Source organism: Myotis nattereri, assembly GCF_964212035.1.
Source record: "Myotis nattereri genome assembly, chromosome: 6".
NCBI lineage: Eukaryota > Metazoa > Chordata > Mammalia > Chiroptera > Vespertilionidae > Myotis > Myotis nattereri.
The window spans coordinates 9599124-9618671 of record NC_138081.1 but is presented as its reverse complement, the minus strand read 5'-3'; the positions used below and the strand labels follow the sequence as shown (position 1 = coordinate 9618671).

The following is a 19548-nucleotide window of genomic DNA, read 5'->3' as shown; positions in this document are numbered from 1 at the left end:
GAATAAGGGTCTCCTCTGACAGTCCCTTCCTTCTTCCACACCAATCAGTCCATATACCCAAGCCCAGTTCTCCACCCACTGCCCTCTGAACACCCCACTGCCATGTTTTCCCCGACGGCTGGGAAAATCTGGGCCCTCTCCCCGCCCAGCCCCACACCTCACCGTAGGCTTCATTCAAAACTCTACACGTCTTCCTCTCCTGTCCCTGATCCAGAAGCCACCACAACAGACAGAAACACACACACACACACATTGGCAAATGTAGGTCAGCTATGCACAGAGGGACAGATTCTAGGTGGGCGTTCTGGGGGCCCAGGGCCTCCCCTCAACCGGCTGTGTAACTAACCCCAGGCAAGTCATGCCCCTCTCTGGGTCTGCTTTCTCACCAGTTGGATGAGGTGGTCTCCGCGGCCCCTTTAAGCAGCACGGGGCAGGGCGGCCGAGGCCACTTAGGCTGGCGTTCTGCGGAGCCAGGAAGCCGTGGGCCAGGGAGGTTAATTAGAAAAGCGCTGCTGGAGCAGGGCAGGGACGCGGGGTTTGAAGAAGAGGAAGAAAATGGGTCCGCGGGGAGGCGCCGGGAAGCACAGGCCAGAGGAAAGGCGTGCGCAGGGCAAGTGCCCGGAGCAGCGGCAGAAAGGCCTCGCCAAGTTCTCTTGGATCCTGAAATTCTTGGTGTGCCCGTGTGTGCCTGTGTGTGTGTGTGTGTGTGTGTGTGTGTGTGTGTTGGGGGCAGGAACATGGCAGGGAGGAGCTGTGTTGCCGTTCAAAGGAAAATGGATTTTTAAATCTGAACGTACAAAACAAGGGAAATTAGGTGTGACATTTGCATAACAAAAGGATTCTTTGTCTCACCAGAGGACTCCCAGTAGAAGGTCTTTAAATAATTCTGTTGACTTTGACTTGACTTGGCGGAGGGAGGAGAAGGCCGAGTGGTGTCCTAGGGCCACAGCATGTCCACCCGGGTCCCCTGCAGAGAGGCCAGGCCGGCCACACGGGGCTGTCTCAGAGGCGGGCGGCCGACCAGGAGGAGGGAGGGATGTGGGTGTGGGAGCAGGAAAGGGGTGTGTTGCAGTGTTTTCCAAAGATTGTTCCCGCAGAGCAGATGTGTAGGATGGATGGGGAGGGGCGGGGAAGAGGAAGAGACTCGTGACTGACACGTGAGCAGGTGCTCAGCACCCGGCAGGCTGTGCTGTGGAAGTGCCGGGGCGGCGGGGGCGGGAGGACGGGGCAAAAGGACAGCCCAGGCACCTGTCAGCAAACTGGGGGGGGGGGGGGGGAGGCCTGAAGTCACAGCCCCGCCCTGGCAGTGAGCTGCGGGGGGCGGGAGGGCTGAAGGTGGCAGCTGGTCAGACGGGGGAGGCCATGGGAGCTTAGTGGGGGTGAGTTTCAGCTGAAGCAGAGGGCTGGGTGTGTCCCTGGGGACACCCAGGTGGCTGGAGAAACCCACCCCGAGGCCCCTGAGAGGTGGGCTAGTCTGCAGGCACCTGGGAAGATGCTGAACTGGTGAGAGCAGGGTGGTTCTCCCCCTCCCCCCCTCCCCGGTTTGAGGAGGGGAGAGTGGAAGGCTTGGGAGACACCCCATTGGGAGGATGGGCGGAAGGTCAGTGAGGGGCCCAGGGAGTGAGATGTCACACCTGCCACCCCAGGAGGGACAGGGAAGGAGGCATCCACGGAGCGCCCTGTGCTCCCGGCCCTGTGCCTGCCGTCTTACTCATGCCATCACTCGTCTGGGAGCAAGAATGTGACCAGGAGAACGCCCCCCACCCCCACCCCACCCCCCGCCAGGCTGCCTTCGCCGGCCTGGCACTGCCTGTGGTCAGCTGTGTGACTTTAGGCAAGTCTAACCCACTGGGACTTTCCGGGAGAAGGACAAGTGCTGTATCTCGCTGTCTAGTATGGTCGCCATCAGGCACCTGGAGCTGTTGAGTGCTTGAAATGGGGCTGATGCGATGGCAGAACTGAGTTTTAAATTTCATTTCTGCTGGGGTCCAACCCCAGCAGGTCCAGGGGTCCCCAAAGGTGTGGACGGAGTCGGCGAAGAAGGAATGACATGGAGACAGCGTTCAGTTGATCAGCAGCCTAGCCAGGATCTCTAGCCAGGATCTCCAGCCAAGTTCTGTTCAGGATCTCCAGCGAAGTTCTGGTTAGGATCTCCAGCCAGGTTCTGTGTCCATGTTCTCTTGCTAGGTTCTCCAGCCAGGTTCTCCAGGTTCTCCAGCCAGGTTCTGTCCAGGTTCTCCAGCCAGGTTCAGTCACCAGGTTCTAGTCAGGTTCTCTTGCCATGTTCTATCCAGGTTCTGTAGCCAGGTTCTGTCTCTAGGTTCTTCAGCCATGTTCTCTCGCTAGGTTCTATCTCTAGGTTCTGTGGCCAGTTTCTGTCCAGGATCTTTTGCCATGTTCTCTCGCTAGGTTCTATCTCTAGGTTCTGTGGCCAGTTTCTGTCCAGGATCTTTTGCCATGTTCTCTCCAGCGAAGTTCTTCTGTCTCTAGGTTCTGTGTAGGTTCTGTGTCTAGGTTCTGTCTCCTGTTGTCTTGTTACATCTGTATTTATACCAGTTGACTCCAATCCTATCAATCTCTATTCCAAAGGTTAGGGCGTTTCTTATCTCCATTCCAGGGAGTAAAGATTATGTAGCTTAAGCATGATTGTTCATAGTTAAAGTGATTAATTACCCGCCTGGCACTTAGTTAAGGGGTTTTATTCCCTCCCTAACTTCAAGGGAAAATCCCTACCTGGGGAAACAACCTTTCTCAGAGAGGTGACCTTGGTTAAAACACATAGTGCCAAGAAGGTGAGCAAACATATTAAGAACAGTATGCCATATATGTCAGGTCCCTTGAAACAGCAAGGATGGACCGGCTCCCGGCACATTTCATTTTAGTTCATTGAATGGAAGTGGTCACATGTGCTGTGGCCGCCATTCTGGGCAGTGCAGCTCTAACTCGGTGTGTCCACAGGGCGAATCCTAGCAGCACGCAGGGCTGCTGTGAGGATTGATGAGTTAACACGTGTGATTAGAGCAGGGCCCAGCAGCTCCTGTTCTGCCCCCATGTTACAATGAGAGGGGAGCTCAGAGAGGGAGAGTGGTCTGCCTGGGGCTGCACAGCTGGTGGCAGTGGCCCTGGGACTGTCTGCTCCACCACCCACTGAGCAGAAAATGAACTGAGTGGTGACATGACTGCAGGGACCGCAGAGAGTCGAGGGGCCTGTGGATTTGGTGGGGATAGGGGATTCAGGCAAGAGTCTGAAGCAGAAAGCAGACTGCACAGGGCTCGGGAAGAACCAGCTGGGAGGGAATCAGGCTGACTGCTCAGAGCCCGGTCTGGAAGTTTGGCTGGCCAGGGAGGCGACCGGGGAGGCAGTGGCTCCAAAGGACGGGAGGCTGGAGGGTCCACGCAGGCTAGTACAATCAGGGCTTCTGCACAGCAAACCTCCCTCCCTTCATGCCCATTATACTCCTGCCCCTCCCTCCTGCCTTCTCCCCCACCCCCCACCCAGCCTCCTCTTCCTGCTGCCCCAGCCACGGCAGCTGTGGCCCCTCCTTCCTCCGTGCCATTCCTGTCGTCAGCAGCAGCTCTGGGTGTGTGGGGAGGTCTCCCACGTGTATCTCTACACTCCAGCGGGTGGGCGAGAGGAGCGGAGAAGAGAAACGCTGAGCCTTGGTGACAGAAATGACATTTTGACTTGAAAACTGCCAGAGAAGAAATGGCACAGGCTGTGTGGGCACGGGCGGGGCCCAGGCACCTTCCTGAGAGGCCTTTCCAGCCGGGAGGTCGCTGGGACGGATGCTGGGAAGTCTCGGGGGGCCCTCCCCTGGCCCAGCTCCACTGGCCCTCGGCTGCTCCCCGCTACCCCCCCTCCGCCCCGGCCGGGCAGGCTTCCGGATGGGGCCAGCGGGCATGTGTGGGGAGCGGGCAGGGACGCTGCTTTGCGGCTCAGATGGGATACGCCAATCCTGCATTTCTAGTTGCAAAGCAAGCTCATGGATTCAGAGCTGAAAGGGTCTTAGAGATCATCTCAGCCAGAGCTTTCATCCTCTGGCTTGAAATGCCAGCAAAAACGATGGCAATTCTCCTCTAGGAAATACATTCATTCATTCACTCATTCCAGAAAATACTTGGTGAGCATTTACTGCGTGCCAGGTGCCGTCTGGGGGCACCGGAGACGTACCAGTGGTCAAAGAAGACAAAACCCTTGCTCTTACCGAGCATACAGTCTAGTGACAGACCGTAACATGAATAAGCAGAAAATCAGACTGTGCCGAATGTCAAACGGTGACGGGTGGGATGGGAGAACAGCGTGGCCGGGGCCTGGGGTGGCAGGGTCAGGGCCAGGGGTGTACATTTCAGATATGGCGCTCATGGCAGGTACTCGTGTCAAGGAGGTGACATTTGAGTAAAGACCTGAAGGGAGTGAGGAGGTGAGCCATGAACATGGAAATTGGGGCTTGGGGGGGTGGGGGGCAGGAAAGCAGCAAGCATGCGAAGCCCAGACCCCGCTTCACTGACAGTTTCCGGGTTCACAGGCCCCCAAAGCCCATGCGCAGATCCTTCCGTGGGTCTCAGTTGAAGAACGTCTGATAGCAGCCAAGTCCCTGGAAACAGAGGCCCAGAGAGGAAAGGGCATCTCAAGGTCACACAGAGAGCAGGGCCAGAGCCCGCATCCCCCAGGAACCCTCTCTGTGGCATCACCAGGAAACGGCCGTCCAGTTTCTACCTGGATGCCGCTGGTGACGGTCAGCTCATCCCTTCACAAAGCCACGGTCCTTACTGGCTGGCAACTGTAGAGCTTAACCAGCTGGTCCCTCAGTTGACCTGGACTCTGCCTTCCTTGGGTTGGGGTCTGACACCTTCCCTCTCTTCTTTGCCAGGTTCACCATCTGCCACAAGACCGAGGTCATGAAGAACACCCTAAACCCAGTGTGGCAAACTTTCTCCATTCCGGTGAGAGCCCTCTGCAACGGGGACTATGATCGGTGAGCTGGGAAAACGTCCCTCCCGTCCCGGCTGCGGGAGGCCTGGTTCCCGCGCATGGGGGTGGTCCCTCTATGTGAGCAGAGACCCCTGGGGCTGTGCACAGATGGCCCTGCACAGGGAGGGACTCCAGAGCCTCGCCACCCGCCACTCCCCTCGCTGGGGCAGTGTCTTCATCTCCTCACAGTCCTCCCTGCACCCCGAGTCTTTCCTCCTGTCAGGGATCCCCACTAGTGCCTGGGATTCCAGGGAAGCCCGGTGGGTGTTGGGGTGACCTGGCCTGGAGCTCCCCTGCTTTTCATTGTTCCCACTAGAGGGGCAGATGGGGGCCAGACAGGGCTCAAGATACACAGAGGAGGCCTGGTCCCCCAGCCCCAGCTCTTGGCAGGTGGATTCTGGGGAGTCAGGATCCCAAGATACTCTCTGCCAGCCAAGTTGCTGTAAGTGGGGGTGAGGGACGGGACACAGAGCTCATGGAACTCCCTGATGCAACACAGCCTACTGCTATCACATGTTAGCTATCATCGTCATCATCATCATCATTATCATCATCCCATGCGTGCAGATTGTTGAGTGTGGATACACCTGGTTTCTAATCGGCTCTGTGACTCAAATGGACCGTCAATCTGGGCAAACTTTGACCTTTCTTTCTTTCTCCTTCTTCTTTCTTAAACTTTGACTTTTTTGAGCCTCAGTTTCCTTATCTGTAAAATGGGTATTTGAACGTGTACTTACCTTACAGGGCTGCTTTGAGGCTCACGTGACGCAGCCTACACAGAAAGGCTTTGGTGTGCGTCAGATACCAAATTCAGCATTCAGTCCTTATTGACTCCCCACCAGGTGCCGGGCCCTGCACTAGAGGCTGGGAAGTCAGCAGGGAACACACACACAGTCTTCACCCTTCAGCCAGGCTCGTGGAGTTTATATCTCGAGGGGGAGGCAGACATTATCCAATAATCACACAAAGAAACCTGTAATTGCAAACTGTGCTAAGTGCCGGGGAGCTGAGGTGGTGCTGGTCTGTGTGAAGGTCATGCGAACCCAGCCTGGTTTCCTGGTGATGGCTGACGCTGGTGGGGAGCTGGCAGGGGTTCACGGGCCTGGGCCCCTGCTGGCCACTCGGACAGGAACACGGGGGTCCTGGCTGGTGGCATTCACATGGGCTCGCTGGGACCCCGCTCACAGTGGCTACTGACTGGCTATGTGTGGTGGGTGAGAGGGGCCTCCAGGAACCCCGTCTCCTTCCAGGTTAGGCTGCTGATCCGGGAGGTGAGGTGGCACCTTTTCCTGCTTCTTGGTTGGGACAGAAAAGCTACCACCTGTTTCACAGGTGGTCATGAGCACCTACTCTGTGCTCATCATGCCTCCAGCTGTGCGGCATTCAAGGGGATGTAGCCTCATCTCCATCTTCAGGGAGCTTAGAGTCTGACCACAGGGAGCTCAGGTGTGCACACGAGTGTATCAGTCAATGAAGTAATTGTGCGAAATGAGACCGGAGACAAAGTAGGCCTTCAAGCCACACAAACCCATTAGGTGTCTGGGCAGGTCCTGGGCTCCTAGGATGGGAGGACAGTGGTTGGAGCATGGGGTCTGCAGCAGGCTCAGAGAAGGTGCAAGGTCGGGGGGGGCGGGTAGGGGAAGAATGGTTGGGATGGAGAGAGATGGAGGGGAAGCGAAGGGAAATTCAAGGCTGGAGAATGGGAGAGCATGCCAATTCAAGTCTCATGGGGTGGAAGGAATCAGGGTCTTTAGCCCACTGCCCAGAGGTTTTGGGGATCCAGCTGACTGCCTCCCCCCACAACTTCTGCATTCCTAGGAAGGGACTCCCAGGGTCTCAGAACCCAGCTTGTTGGGATGGTGAGGAGGGCAGTGAGGCTCAGTGGCTTGGGCGCTCCATCCAGCCATTGGAGGAGGTGAAGGTGCGGGGGCGGAGGGGAAGGGGGTGCTGGTCACGGGGAAACCCAGGCAGGCTCCCATCTCCCTCCCTGGCTGAGCCCCGACTCTGCCCCCGGGGTGGCGGGCAGCTGGGGCCCTGCTCCACAGCCGGGAATAGATCGACCGAGACCTGATTGACAGCAGCGTTAATGGAGGGGCCAGGCATGTCACACTGCTGGGCGAAAGTGAGCAGGCTGCTGGGCCGAGCCCTAGGGTAACCCATGTACCAACAGCCACTGGGGCACGCAGGCGTCTGGGAGGCCCTCTCAGGGCGGGGGAACCTCTTTAAAGCCTCACAGACGCATTCGGGCGAATCCAGCAGCTGCGTCTCCCGCACCAGCCTGGCACAGAGCACCGTGCTGGGGGCCGTGGGCGCCCTGAGCTGCCAGACCCACGCCTCCCTCTCAGGTTGCTCCCGGGCCAGGGCAGGAGACAGACGGGTAATGATAATAAGAGCAAAGGCCCCTGTAGCACTAACATGATGCTTTGTGTATGTGAGTTAATTTCATCCTCTGCAAAAGGGATTAACACTGTCCCCACTTGACAGGTAAGGAAACTGAGGCTGGCTCTCGATCTGTGTTCTTAACCACACACGGTGTTGCCAAACGGGTGTGAGTGTGAGTCTGGAGGGGCTCTGTGGGAGCCGTGCTCAGGGCGCGGGGAGTCTGCGCTGGGCCTGGAGGGGGAAGAAGACACCCGTCTGGGGATGAGACGCAAAGAGGCGGGAGGCCATTGGGGTTTGGAGCTTGGGGGAGAGACGCCGGTGTCACGGACAGGCAGGAAGTGTGGCAGGGAGCAGAGTCGTGGCTGCTAGACAGCACGGGGTGCTCTGCTGAGGAGAGGGGACCGAGGTCTGGGAGTCCCCTGGAGGGGCTGGCCGGGCTCAGTGCTCAAGGCTCTGGGGGCAGGGCTGCCACAGATCAGGAGCAGGAGGAAGGAGAGGCCATGGTCAGAGGCACAGGAGGCCACCAGGAGGAGGGCGGCCGTGGCCAGGGAGCTGAGAGGGGGGTTCAGGCAGAAGTGCCAGCTACTGTGGTGAGAAGAGCGCCCGGAGGGTGAGGACCAAGGGTCCTGGAGAAGGGGCGTTCCTGGGAATGATGGGGGTCGGGAGACAGTTACTATTGTTGTGATTACAGAGTCTTTAGGGCATGGACTAGATTGTGTCCTAATTGGTTGCAATACATGATCTGATTTGTGAGTTAGATTTCACAGTACCCCGGAAGGTGGGTGCTGGTGACCCCCGTTTCACAGACGGGGCGGGGAGGACCGGAGATTATGGAACTGGCAGGGCACGGAGAAGGGACAGTTCTCCTTCCAGAGCTACCTCCGGGCTGGCCCTGGGGTTTGGGGCCCCCCTCTGCTTGTCTCCAGTCCACACGAGGCCGAACTCAAGTGCCCCAGCCGAGCAGGGCTGGTGGCAGAGGCCGTGGCAGGAGGGTCAGGGCCCGTCCAGCCTCCAGCGGGTGAAGTGGGTGATGACAGGAGGCACTTCCCTGCCTTCCCAGAGCCCCCTCCTCTCTCCTAGAACATTCTGTGACTTGAGCGTTTGTCCTCGTTAAACCAGACTCCCCTGGTTGGCTGCTGTCATTCACTCACACCTGGATTTGAATGAGTGATTTTAAGAGGGTGCAGAGGGGGAGGTGGGGGCGCTCACATCTCGGGAGCAGCACACTCTGTCTGCCTCCTGAAGAACCAGCTGCTTCTCCTTTGAACCCACCACCCGCTGAGCACCGGGAGGGGCCAGGCCAACCAGGTGACCTCCGTTGGGAGTGTGTCATCCTGCCATCTCCCCCGCCCGCCCCCCCCCTCCCCCCACACACACACCTGCAGAGGCTGACCTCGGACAGAGGCACCCTGCCATCCCCTGCCATCCCCCGCCATCCGGTCTCGCTGCCTGCCCAGTGGGCACCCCCACTCCTCGTCTGCCCTGGAGCCTCTCTGATTGTCAGTTTAGGGCAAACCCCTCGGGGCCTGTCAGCAGTAGCAGGATGTACATCCTGGTGCCGGGAGAGGCCTATTAGGAGGCAGGTCTGTGCGGCTCCTGGGAGACTATAGATAGAGCTGCTGGGTGAGCCAGGGGAGGCTGGGCATCTCTACCGTGTCCCTCACCCTCTGTCCTGCCGAGGCTCACGCATGCCCAGCTCTGGCACTCTGCCCCAGGCGTCCCGGGACCCACAGGCACTGGCTCCCGCGCGGGCCTGGCGCTGCTGCTGACAGGCTGCCTGGCGGGGAAAGCCGCTCACTCGGGCCTCCCCTGTGGTTCAGAGGAGGGAGGGCCCACCTCACCCGGGGATAGAAGTTCTCAGAGGGCAAGTATGGCATTTAATCAGACCACATATATCCCCTCGTATGTGCGAGGCGCTGGTCCCGGGGCTGAGGGTGCAGCAGCGAACCTGGCCGGGTGGAGCTGGCAGCTTCGTGTGAATGGGAGCTTTTTGGGAGACGGGAGCTTGGGGGAAAGGCTGGATGTTTCAGAACCACAGGTGTCCGGTGCTGCTTCGAGGAGAACGTAGCTGACTTCTCACAGCAACCCCCAGTGGCGGTGATACCATTTCACAGAGGCGTAAACAGAGTCTCCGAGGCTAAGCCAGTTGGGCAGCGCCACCCAGCTCTTGGCTGGAGAGCTGGGGTTGCCACCAGAGCTGCAGTCCTCCCTGCCCACCTGCTCCATCTCTCAGACCAGGGCTCTGTGTCCGGAGCCCTTTTTGCTAAATCAGATGTTCGTGTGTGGGCAGCAGAGGCCCATTTCCTCGTCCCACACCCACATCCCTGGGGTGCTGTCCCCAGAAGTTACAGTTGGTCCAACACGAGCCTTTGTTGGACCTGAGCTAAGGGGTTGGGAGCCAAGGCTGCAGCCCTCGGGGCATGTGAGGTGACTTGGGTGGCCCAGCCAGGGCTGGACAGCGACAGAGCTGTCAGCAGAGTAGTCACAGCTGTGTCTGGCTTGTGCCTGCGTTCTCTGTCCCTGGGCAGCGTTTCTCTCACCTCCTTCTCCCCCTCGCCGGGAGTTTGCAGCCTCCCAGATAATCGGACCCTGGGCTGCATGCGCCATCCCTGGAGCCTCGATTGCACAGGAATCTCACACTCAGTGTCTCCACCTCAGCTGCAAGTTCAAATCCCCAGAGGAGCTTTAAGCAAGTCCCCTGCCAGGTGCACCCAGACCCTTTGATTCTGAGTCTCGGGGGGTGGGTGTTGGGGGGAGGTATGGGCATCTGAGGCATCTGCATGGAGTTGCTAAAGCTCTCAGGCACCCAATGTGCAATCCAGGTTGAAACCAGGGAGGCCAGGGGCTCTGGCTGAACAGAGCAGCATCAGCCAGGGGACTTCTCAAGCTCCCCGTGCCTGAGTCCTATCTAGGCTAATTCAGGCCTGCTGGCCCTGCAATTATTAAAAAATCTCCCCAGTGATATGTGGGTGTCCAAGCTGTGGCCGTGACCGGGGTCCTCCTACAGCCCCTGAGCATGTGGCTGTCACTGCTCCCTCACCTGAGAGGCTGGTGTGAGTGATCCGAGGAGAGGCACTCTTTCCTGGGGTCCCTGAGGCCCCCCCCCTTTCCCTCGCAGAGCTGGAGGGCTCTAGGGAAGGACTGGGAAACTGTGGGGCAGGGCCCTGGCTCAGACCCTCCGGTGCCCTGCCCGGAGCTGCTGAGAACGGGGCCTGGGGTCTGTGTGTCTGAAAAGCTCCTGGTGACCTATCAGCGGGCAGGCATGGGTGCCACTAAGGTCACTTCCAGCCTTGTCATCCCAGGAACCAGAAGGTGCAGGTCAGGTACCCAGGTTTGGGTGTCCCTGGTCTAAGTAAATTTCATATGAAAATGACTCGCATATGGCCGCATGCTCCAGGGGAGAGAAGGGGCCTTTTTATAGCGCCCACTGCGTGCCAGGCAGGTTCCACCAGCGTGTCTTTGCAGCTATTCTGTGAGAACATGATTATCCCTGCTTTAACACGCTGGCTCGTGGCTCACAGAGGTTGAGTGACAGCCCCGGGCCCCCAGCTAGCAGCCTACACCCCAGTCCACACCCCAGCCTCTTCCCACTCTTTCCCGCTCACCCGCCCACCTCCAGGGGCTTGGTTTATTTTCTTTCCACAATAATTCACCTCAGAGAGACATTGTTTTTGCTTCTCACAAGAATTTACAGGGTTCCTTTAAATGGTGGGCTTCTGTGCCCCCCCCTCCCCCCCCCCCCCGCCCTCATTTTGCATCTTAGTAACAGAAACCCAATGGATGTACGACCTGCGACCTGCGGGCATTCCTTCATTCCAGCGCAGTGTCTGCCCCAGCAGGGAATCCGCAGCCTGCCCCGTCCACACCCACGGAGGCTCATCCGAAGGCACACAGCGCCTCCTTCTGGGCTTGTGGAGCCCCGAGGCTGAGTCCTCAGAGACCCCAGGAGACCGCCACAGCCATGCGTGGCGAGATGATGAGATGCTAATGGAAAGCAGGCCCCGGCAGCCGCCTCTGCGTTTCCCACTTAGAACGGACGGCTGGAGACCTCCCCAGACCCTGACCCTGCAGTGGGACCCCGGCGGCTCCCCCTCCCTGGGCATCCCTGGAGGACCACTGGCACCAAGGGTTAACCTGCAGCCTTCCACCTCCCTCCTCTGCCTCTGGTCCGCTAACCTGTTGCCATGGAAACAGGCTAAAAATAAATGGGCTTCCAGAGCCCAGCCCCATGCACAGGAGTCAAAACAAACTAATTAAAGCAGCCGGGCGAAAATGTGAAGATAATTACACCCTCACTCAGGAGCCAGTCGTGGCATGGAACCGCTCAGCAGGCCACCCCGAGCCGGGCCCTGGGCCCCTCCCTGGCACGCAGGCTGCCTCCCACCACTCAGCCCCCACGGCCCCGAGCCCTGCTGCAGGAGAGCTCACCCTGCTTAGGCCTGAGATCGGGGAGCAGCACCCCCCACTACGACGGCCCCGCCCCTCATACATTCATTGTGCGGTTTCCTGCTGGGACTTGTGCCCAATCTGGGGTGGGCACGCAGAAGGCAGGAGGAACTGAAGTCTGAGATGTTTTTCCATATCCTCCCTGACATTCGGGAAAGTCCCTGCACAGCTCTAGGGCTGCCTCTGTCCCTAAGACTTTTGCTAAAAGGCCTCAAGATAGTTCCTTTGTGTCTCGGGCGGCTGCCTCTCAATGAAGGCCCAGAGTGTGAGAAGGGTCCTGTTTTCTGGTGGATGTCCCAGCATCCTCCCTGGCCAGGGAGCATGAGACGGGCCCCGTCTTCTGGTGGATGTCCCCCCATCCTCCCTGGCCCGTAGCATGAGAAGGGCCCCGTCTTCTGGTGGATGTCCCAGCATCCTCTCTGGCCCAGGAGCATGAGAAGGGCCCCGTCTTCTGGTGGATGTCCCCCCATCCTCTCTGACCCGGGAGCATGAGAAGGGCCCCGTCTTCTGGTGGATGTCCCAGCATCCTCTCTGGCCCAGGAGCATGAGAAGGGCCCCGTCTTCTGGTGGATGTCCCCCCATCCTCTCTGACCCGGGAGCATGAGAAGGGCCCCGTCTTCTGGTGGATGTCCCCCCATCCTCTCTGACCTGGGAGCATGAGAAGGGCCCCGTCTTCTGGTGGATGTCCCAGCATCCTCTCTGGCCTGGAGTGTGAGAAGGGCCCTGTCTTCTGGTGGATGTCCCAGCATCCTCTCTGGCCTAGAGCATGAGAAGGGCCCCGTCTTTCTGGTGGATGTCCCCCCATCCTCTCTGGCCTGGAGCATGAGAAGGGCCCCGTCTTCTGGTGGATGTCCCCCCATCCTCTCTGACCTGGGAGCATGAGAAGGGCCCCGTCTTCTGGTGGATGTCCCCCCATCCTCTCTGACCTGGGAGCATGAGAAGGGCCCCGTCTTCTGGTGGATGTCCCCCCATCCTCTCTGGCCTGGAGCATGAGAAGGGCCCCGTCTTTCTGGTGGATGTCCCCCCATCCTCTCTGACCTGGGAGCATGAGAAGGGCCCCGTCTTCTGGTGGATGTCCCAGCATCCTCTCTGGCCCAGGAGCATGAGAAGGGCCCCGTCTTCTGGTGGATGTCCCAGCATCCTCTCTGGCCCAGGAGCATGAGAAGGGCCCCGTCTTCTGGTGGATGTCCCCCCATCCTCTCTGACCCGGGAGCATGAGAAGGGCCCCGTCTTCTGGTGGATGTCCCAGCATCCTCTCTGGCCTGGAGTGTGAGAAGGGCCCCGTCTTCTGGTGGATGTCCCCCCATCCTCTCTGGCCTGGAGTGTGAGAAGGGCCCTGTCTTCTGGTGGATGTCCCCCCATCCTCTCTGGCCTGGAGTGTGAGAAGGGCCCTGTCTTCTGGTGGATGTCCCCCCATCCTCTCTGGCCTGGAGTGTGAGAAGGGCCCTGTCTTCTGGTGGATGTCCCCCCATCCTCTCTGGCCTGGAGCATGAGAAGGGCCCCGTCTTTCTGGTGGATGTCCCCCCATCCTCTCTGACCTGGGAGCATGAGAAGGGCCCCGTCTTCTGGTGGATGTCCCAGCATCCTCTCTGGCCCAGGAGCATGAGAAGGGCCCTGTCTTCTGGTGGATGTCCCCCCATCCTCTCTGGCCTGGAGCATGAGAAGGGCCCCGTCTTTCTGGTGGATGTCCCCCCATCCTCTCTGACCTGGGAGCATGAGAAGGGCCCCGTCTTCTGGTGGATGTCCCAGCATCCTCTCTGACCCGGGAGCATGAGAAGGGCCCCGTCTTCTGGTGGATGTCCCAGCATCCTCTCTGGCCTGGAGTGTGAGAAGGGCCCCGTCTTCTGGTGGATGTCCCCCCATCCTCTCTGGCCTGGAGTGTGAGAAGGGCCCTGTCTTCTGGTGGATGTCCCCCCATCCTCTCTGGCCTGGAGTGTGAGAAGGGCCCTGTCTTCTGGTGGATGTCCCCCCATCCTCTCTGGCCTGGAGCATGAGACGGGCCCCGTCTTCTGGTGGATGTCCCCCATCCTCTCTGGCCTGGAGCATGAGACGGGCCCCGTCTTCTGGTGGATGTCCCCCCATCCTCTCTGGCCTAGAGCATGAGAAGGGCCCTGTCCTCAGGTGACGTGGATGTTGGGTCAAGCCCATCCCACCACGGACCCTTTGTCCCACAGGACCATCAAGGTGGAGGTGTACGACTGGGATCGAGACGGCAGGTAAGCAGGCCGAAGGGCAAGGGGGACAAGGATGGGGCAGCCACAGGGGAGGATGGGCCCCGCCCGCACCTGGGACTGAGGCCTGGGCTTTCCTGAGGGCCGCCCACTGCCCGTGACGGCCCGGCCCGGCTCCCAGGCACCGGAGGACCTCGGACCCGCGGGGCACGGTGCGAAGGACATGAGGGGTCCCTTTCCTCAGACAGCTGCGGGCAGGTGCCTAACACCGCCCCCAACGGGAGCCCTGGGGTTTCTGAAACGTGCCTGTCGTGAGGCCTAGAGAGAGAGATGCCCGGAGCCCTCGGGACTCATCCTCTGGGAGCTCGGCCTTGTGGGGGGACCGAGGCGTGGAGGAGGAGCTCGGCAGTGGGAAGGGAAGCTGGCCGCACAGGGAGGGACCTGAGCAGCGAGGCGGTGCCTGAGAAGGGCCCAGCCTGGCCAGTGGAGGGCGGTTCCCTCCCCTCTCTGTCCCCAAGGAGCAGGGTCGCTGGGAAGTCACAGACAGGACACGAAGGCTTCCGTCCAGAACCCTCACCGGCTCCTCCTTGTCTATTGAGCCAAATCCAGGCACCCACCCCCCCACCCCGACCTTTGTGGCCCCTCCATTCTCAGGCAGTAGCGGGGCAGAGAGGGGCTTTACACCCCGTGTCTCCGCTGGTCCTCTCAAGTCTGTGGCGTGGATGGGGCTGTGGCACAGGCTGTGCAAACGCAGCTCTAAGTCAGGCCCAAGTCCCTTCCCAGGAGCTTACTTTCCCCCGAGACCTTCCTGTAGAGCCGGCCGGTGCCTACACCCCCCGGGGAACTCCCATGGCCCACGCCCGTCCTCTTTAACCACATCACAGGCCAGTCGGCTTCCTATTTGCTCCCATGATTTATCTCATCTTACCCTGGAGTTCTCCCTACTTCTCTTTTACTGAGAAAGCAGGGGACAGCCACCAGATGCCGTTGGTTCCCACCACCAAGGAGCTCACAGTCTGCACGGGGAGAGCTGTAAATCTGTAGGGAAAATACGGTGTGTGCTCACGGCGGGGCAGGGCCCCTCCCCGGCATCACCCTCCAGCAGGCAGCCCAGGCCAGCACGTGAAGGTCAAAGGCAGCCAGCCACAGCGGGGGTCCCAGTTCCGCTTTGTACGAGGTTTTGCTGCACTTAATATAAACGCCCACACAGGGCCCCCGACGGTGCAGACACTGCAGAAAACACCGCCAGGGCCTCCATGGACAGAGGGCTAAATGTCCTTTCAACAAGTGTTATTGGAGAAGTGACAAATCTCCAGAAAACTAGAGAAGAGCTTAATGAACACTGTTAAGCCTATCACCTGAATCTAAGAAGTATGACACGTTGCCATGTTTGCTTTATTTGTGTTTTGTTGATGTAATTTAAATTCTAGACATCATGGCATTTTTATCTCTAAATATCTCATTGGGAATGTCTAAAAAAATGAGGGCATTTCCTACGTAACTATGAATGCCATTATCACACCTGACACTTTGAACAGTAAGTCTTGAGTACCTTCTAATATTCATTTCCTATTTACATTTCCCTAGTTGTCACCCAAATACCATTTGTTGCTGGTTTGTTCAAACAGGAATCCAAGTAGAAATGGGTCCCGTCCCCTGGGGCCCTGCCCTCTGCTCCTTGACGGTTGGGTGTTTGCTCCGTGGGTGACACTGGACTCCTCCCCAGGGACCCAGCCTCCCAGCTGGCGTGTGCCCTGGAGAAGAGGCCTGGGCGGGATGGAGAGCCAGGGGGCACGCGAGAGGTGGGGTGGGCACAGGCCTCAGCAGAGCCTTCCTTTGCAGCCACGACTTCATCGGGGAGTTCACCACCAGCTACCGGGAGCTGGCCCGCGGGCAGAGCCAGTTCAACATCTACGAGGTGAGGCGGGTGCCCGAAGCCTGGGGTGTGCCCGATGTTACGTAGCTCCCAGCCACTGAGGCCTCAGGGAGCATGTGCAGGGCTGGGTTTCGCAGGTTCTCCTGTGAGATGGGTGTTCTTGTCTCATCCTACAGTTAAGGAGACTCAGTCTCAGCAAAGTCAGGGGACTTGCCCAAAGGCACATTTCAGTAGATGGCGGAATCCAGGGGCAAACAGCCGACCAGTGGTTGGCAAACTCATTAGCCAACAGAGCCAAATAGCAACAGTACAACGATTGAAATTTCTTTTGAGAGCCATACATTTTAAACTTAAACTATATAGGTAGGTACATTGTTATTAACTTAATTAGGGTACTCCTAAGGCTTAGGAAGAGCCACACTCAAGAGGCCAAAGAGCCACATGTGGCTCGCGAGCCACAGTTTGCCGACCACTGGCCTAGGCTGATCTGACTTCAAATCTCTGAGCTAGAGTGCCCCCCAAAATGAGTACTCCCAACAAGGTGTGGGATGGAAGCGGGGGTGAGGCAGAAGGTGGGGGACAGTATCAGAGGGTTCCAGGCCTGAGAGCCGAGGTCCTGAGGTCAAGATGGCCCTCTGCCTTCGATGAGAGCAGGTCCAGGCCTTTTCTGGAGGGAGGGCTCAGAGGAACAGGAGTCGGGGAGCCCCTGGCAGGGCTGGAGAGCCTGGGGCGAGGCACCATCTCTCTGGAGAAAATGGAGTTTGCCCTCGAAGGCCAGTGCCCACGGCTGCACCCTTGCTAGTGTGTGTGCGCTCCCTCTGGGGGGCCCTCCCACCTTCCAGTCCAGCTCAGCTCCTGCTCCAGTGCTGGCTTCCCGTCCGAGCTGCTGCTGGGGCTCGTAGCCTGGCTCTGCCTCACACGGGCCTGTGAGCTTGGCCAGGCTCCTGAAGGCCTCTGCAAGGCCTCGGAGAATTAAATGAGCTACCAGAACAAGGCTGGCCGAGTGGGCATGACGTCAGCGCTGTCTCCCAGCGTCCTGGGCGCCAGGAGATGGACATCTCACAGCCACCCCACGAGCGGGCTCTCGCCTCACGTTAGCAGCGCTCGGCTGGGGAGGCTGCAGAGCTGGCTTCGACTCCGTCACCGAATCTGAGCCCTCCGTCCTCCCCCTCCCCCTGCATCTCTGTTCTGAGCGGGCAGGTCTTGTGTTCCAACTGCGCCGAAGCCCCCCAAGGGCAGGTGATAGCCCTCTTGGCTGCCTCTCTCCACGGTCGTCTGGCCACTGCTGGGCACACAGTAGGTGCTTCTTAGACATCCACACACTGGCTTCAGTTGAGCAAGGCCATTGTGAAGATGGAGTGTGTGTGTGTGTGGGGGGGGGCAGGGTGGGGGGGATTCCTTTGAATTCTTCACAGGGAAGGCTTTGTTCTCTGCCCATCTCCCACCCAGACAGAGAAGCAGGCTCTGTCTCTCTCTGGCTTCCTTTAGGGAGATTTTTAGGGAAGGGAAGGGAAGGGAATGGAAGAGAAGGGGAGGGGAGGGAAGGGAACAGATCAGTGGGAGTCTGGCTTCTAAGGGAGCTTGACAGACAGAAGGGGCACGGTCTCCCAGTTAGCAGAAAGGTTGGGTGACTTGTTTTCTTGGTCGCGGACCCCTGCTCCCTTGTCATCGACCAGAGGAACTGAGCGCTGGGAAGCAGGGCGCTGTTCCCGGTGAAAGGCCGTCAGGCAGAAATGAATGGCCTCAGGCGGCCGCGGAGGGTCCTGGCACTGCGGGGTGTCACTGGGAGGCCTGAAGACAGCACAGGCCTCTTCGGGAGGGACCGTCGTCTGGGGCCCCAGCGTGACCCGGTCCGACTTGTACGTCCAGCTGTCTGCGGCCGCTCCGCGGACTCGGCCTTCCCAAACCCAACGCAGCGGCCACAGTCTCCCCGCGGCCCTCCCGCCCCTGGCCAGCCTGTGCCGCCACCACGGGGGCCACAGCACCTGGAGCCCCCTTGACGACTGTGGCCCCTCGCCATCCATGGCTGCACCCTACTTCCAACCAGCGAAATATGCCGACATTTGTTCCCGTCCTTCCCGTCCACCCCACTGTCATCTCCCCTCAGTAGGTTTTGCAACGGCCCCTAACGGCCTTCCCGCCTCCTTCCGTCCACTCAGTCACCTGAGTGCTCCTCCAACATGGTCACCTGACCACATCGCTGCTGCTTCAAGCCTGGTTGTAAGCCCCACCCCCCACCCACCGCAGCCTGGTTCACTGGTGCTGGGGACGGGAGGAGATTCAGAAAGACGCCCACCCCAGCCGAGGCCCTACAGGGGCAAAGTCCCAGCTCCTCCAACTGTGCCCTGCGGCAGCGACCTGCAATCTGTGGGCGCACATGTCACCCCACGAGGCCCCTAGGGTCTGGCCCCAGCCCTTCCCTCTGCCCACCCGCTTTGAGCCCACTCGGCCATCGATGCCCTCTGGCCCTGCTTGCTGGCTCAGCCTCGTGGCTTCATTCACGCAGGGGCTGCCTCTGGGTGTGGGCGGTGTCTCATTCACTGTTGTCTCCCCAGAGCCAGAGCAGCTGCTGGCTCCTGGGAGCCACTCCCTGACCCCTGGTACAGGAGGCCAGACCCCAGGTGGGCGCTGGAGGCCCTGGGAACTCGGGGTGTGAAGAGAGGGAGAGGAATAGGCAGGCTTAGAACTCCAGCCCAGGGCTTGGGAGGTTCCTGGCCTGACCGCGAGGGGGCGCTGGTCCCCCTCATGGAACCTGAGGGCGGGCGAGGCTGGTACATGGGTGGGGAGTGCACGAAACCTCAGGATAAACAGGGCGTCTCTTCAGGGCCACTTCGCAGGAAGATCTGAGAACAAAACGTTGCTTTAATATTAAAACAGTTATAATTAGAGAGTGGAAATGTGGAATAGTGGCTAATTTAAAGAAAACACAGAAGACTTCAAAGAAATGTGCTTATGGCCTGATCTCAGGGTGACGCCCAGATCCCCAGGAGTCCATGCCTGCTCTTCAGCTGGAGGGCTACGTTGGAGTAAAAGCTTGAGAGGCACTCAGTTCTCAAACTTCCACACCCCCCTGGGACAGATGGGGAAACTGAGGCACGGGGCAGCATTGGAGCTGCGACTGCGCCCTCATCTGCACACGGAGGCTGCTTCCCAAGACGGTGGGCGCCGTGCCACCACCCGGCTTTCCTGCCTGGGGAGGATTGGGGTCGTCCTGGGCTTCGCTCCCTGACTCCCACTTGCCACCTGCACAGCCTGCTGGCTCTCCCACCTGAACGTCCCTCCTGCGCCCCAAATCCAGCTCTTCCTTCTGTGTCTTCCTGGGGGCCCGACGCCTCTCTCTCTCCTTCCCCCAAAGCCATGCCCGGGGCCCAAGATCCGTGGTCACTTCTTGATGGCGCTCCTTTGGCGCTCCTTTGCCATAGCTCATTACCTGGTCCAGCGCCCAGAAGCCCTCAGACCAGTCACCTGGACTGGGGGTGGGGGTAGTAAGTAGAAGTAATAAAACGTAACAGCAGCCTTCATGCCCACAGAACTTACTGCATTCCAGACCCTGTCCCGAGCACCCGCCTTGCATTGACCCATTTAGTCCCTACATCTCTCCATGAGGTAGATGCCTTTTATTCCCATGTTGCAGATGAGGAAACATCTGTAGACACCCCCCTGGGTGTCCTTCCTCCTCCCCTCGCACTCCTCCACCAGGC

The 19548-nt window shown here is 59.3% G+C and overlaps 1 protein-coding gene across 2 annotated transcripts in view; it reads left to right on the top strand.

Moving 5' to 3' along the window:
- The window catches only part of CPNE5 (copine 5), an 89055-nt gene that overhangs the window by 53199 nt on the left and 16308 nt on the right, over positions 1-19548 (top strand). For both annotated transcript variants that reach the window (XM_081093630.1, XM_081093629.1), the window contains exons 11-13: positions 4872-4976; positions 13975-14016; positions 15814-15889. In XM_081093630.1, the coding sequence (XP_080949756.1) occupies positions 4872-4976; positions 13975-14016; positions 15814-15889 (223 nt within the window). The remainder of the gene's footprint in view (positions 1-4871; positions 4977-13974; positions 14017-15813; positions 15890-19548) is intronic.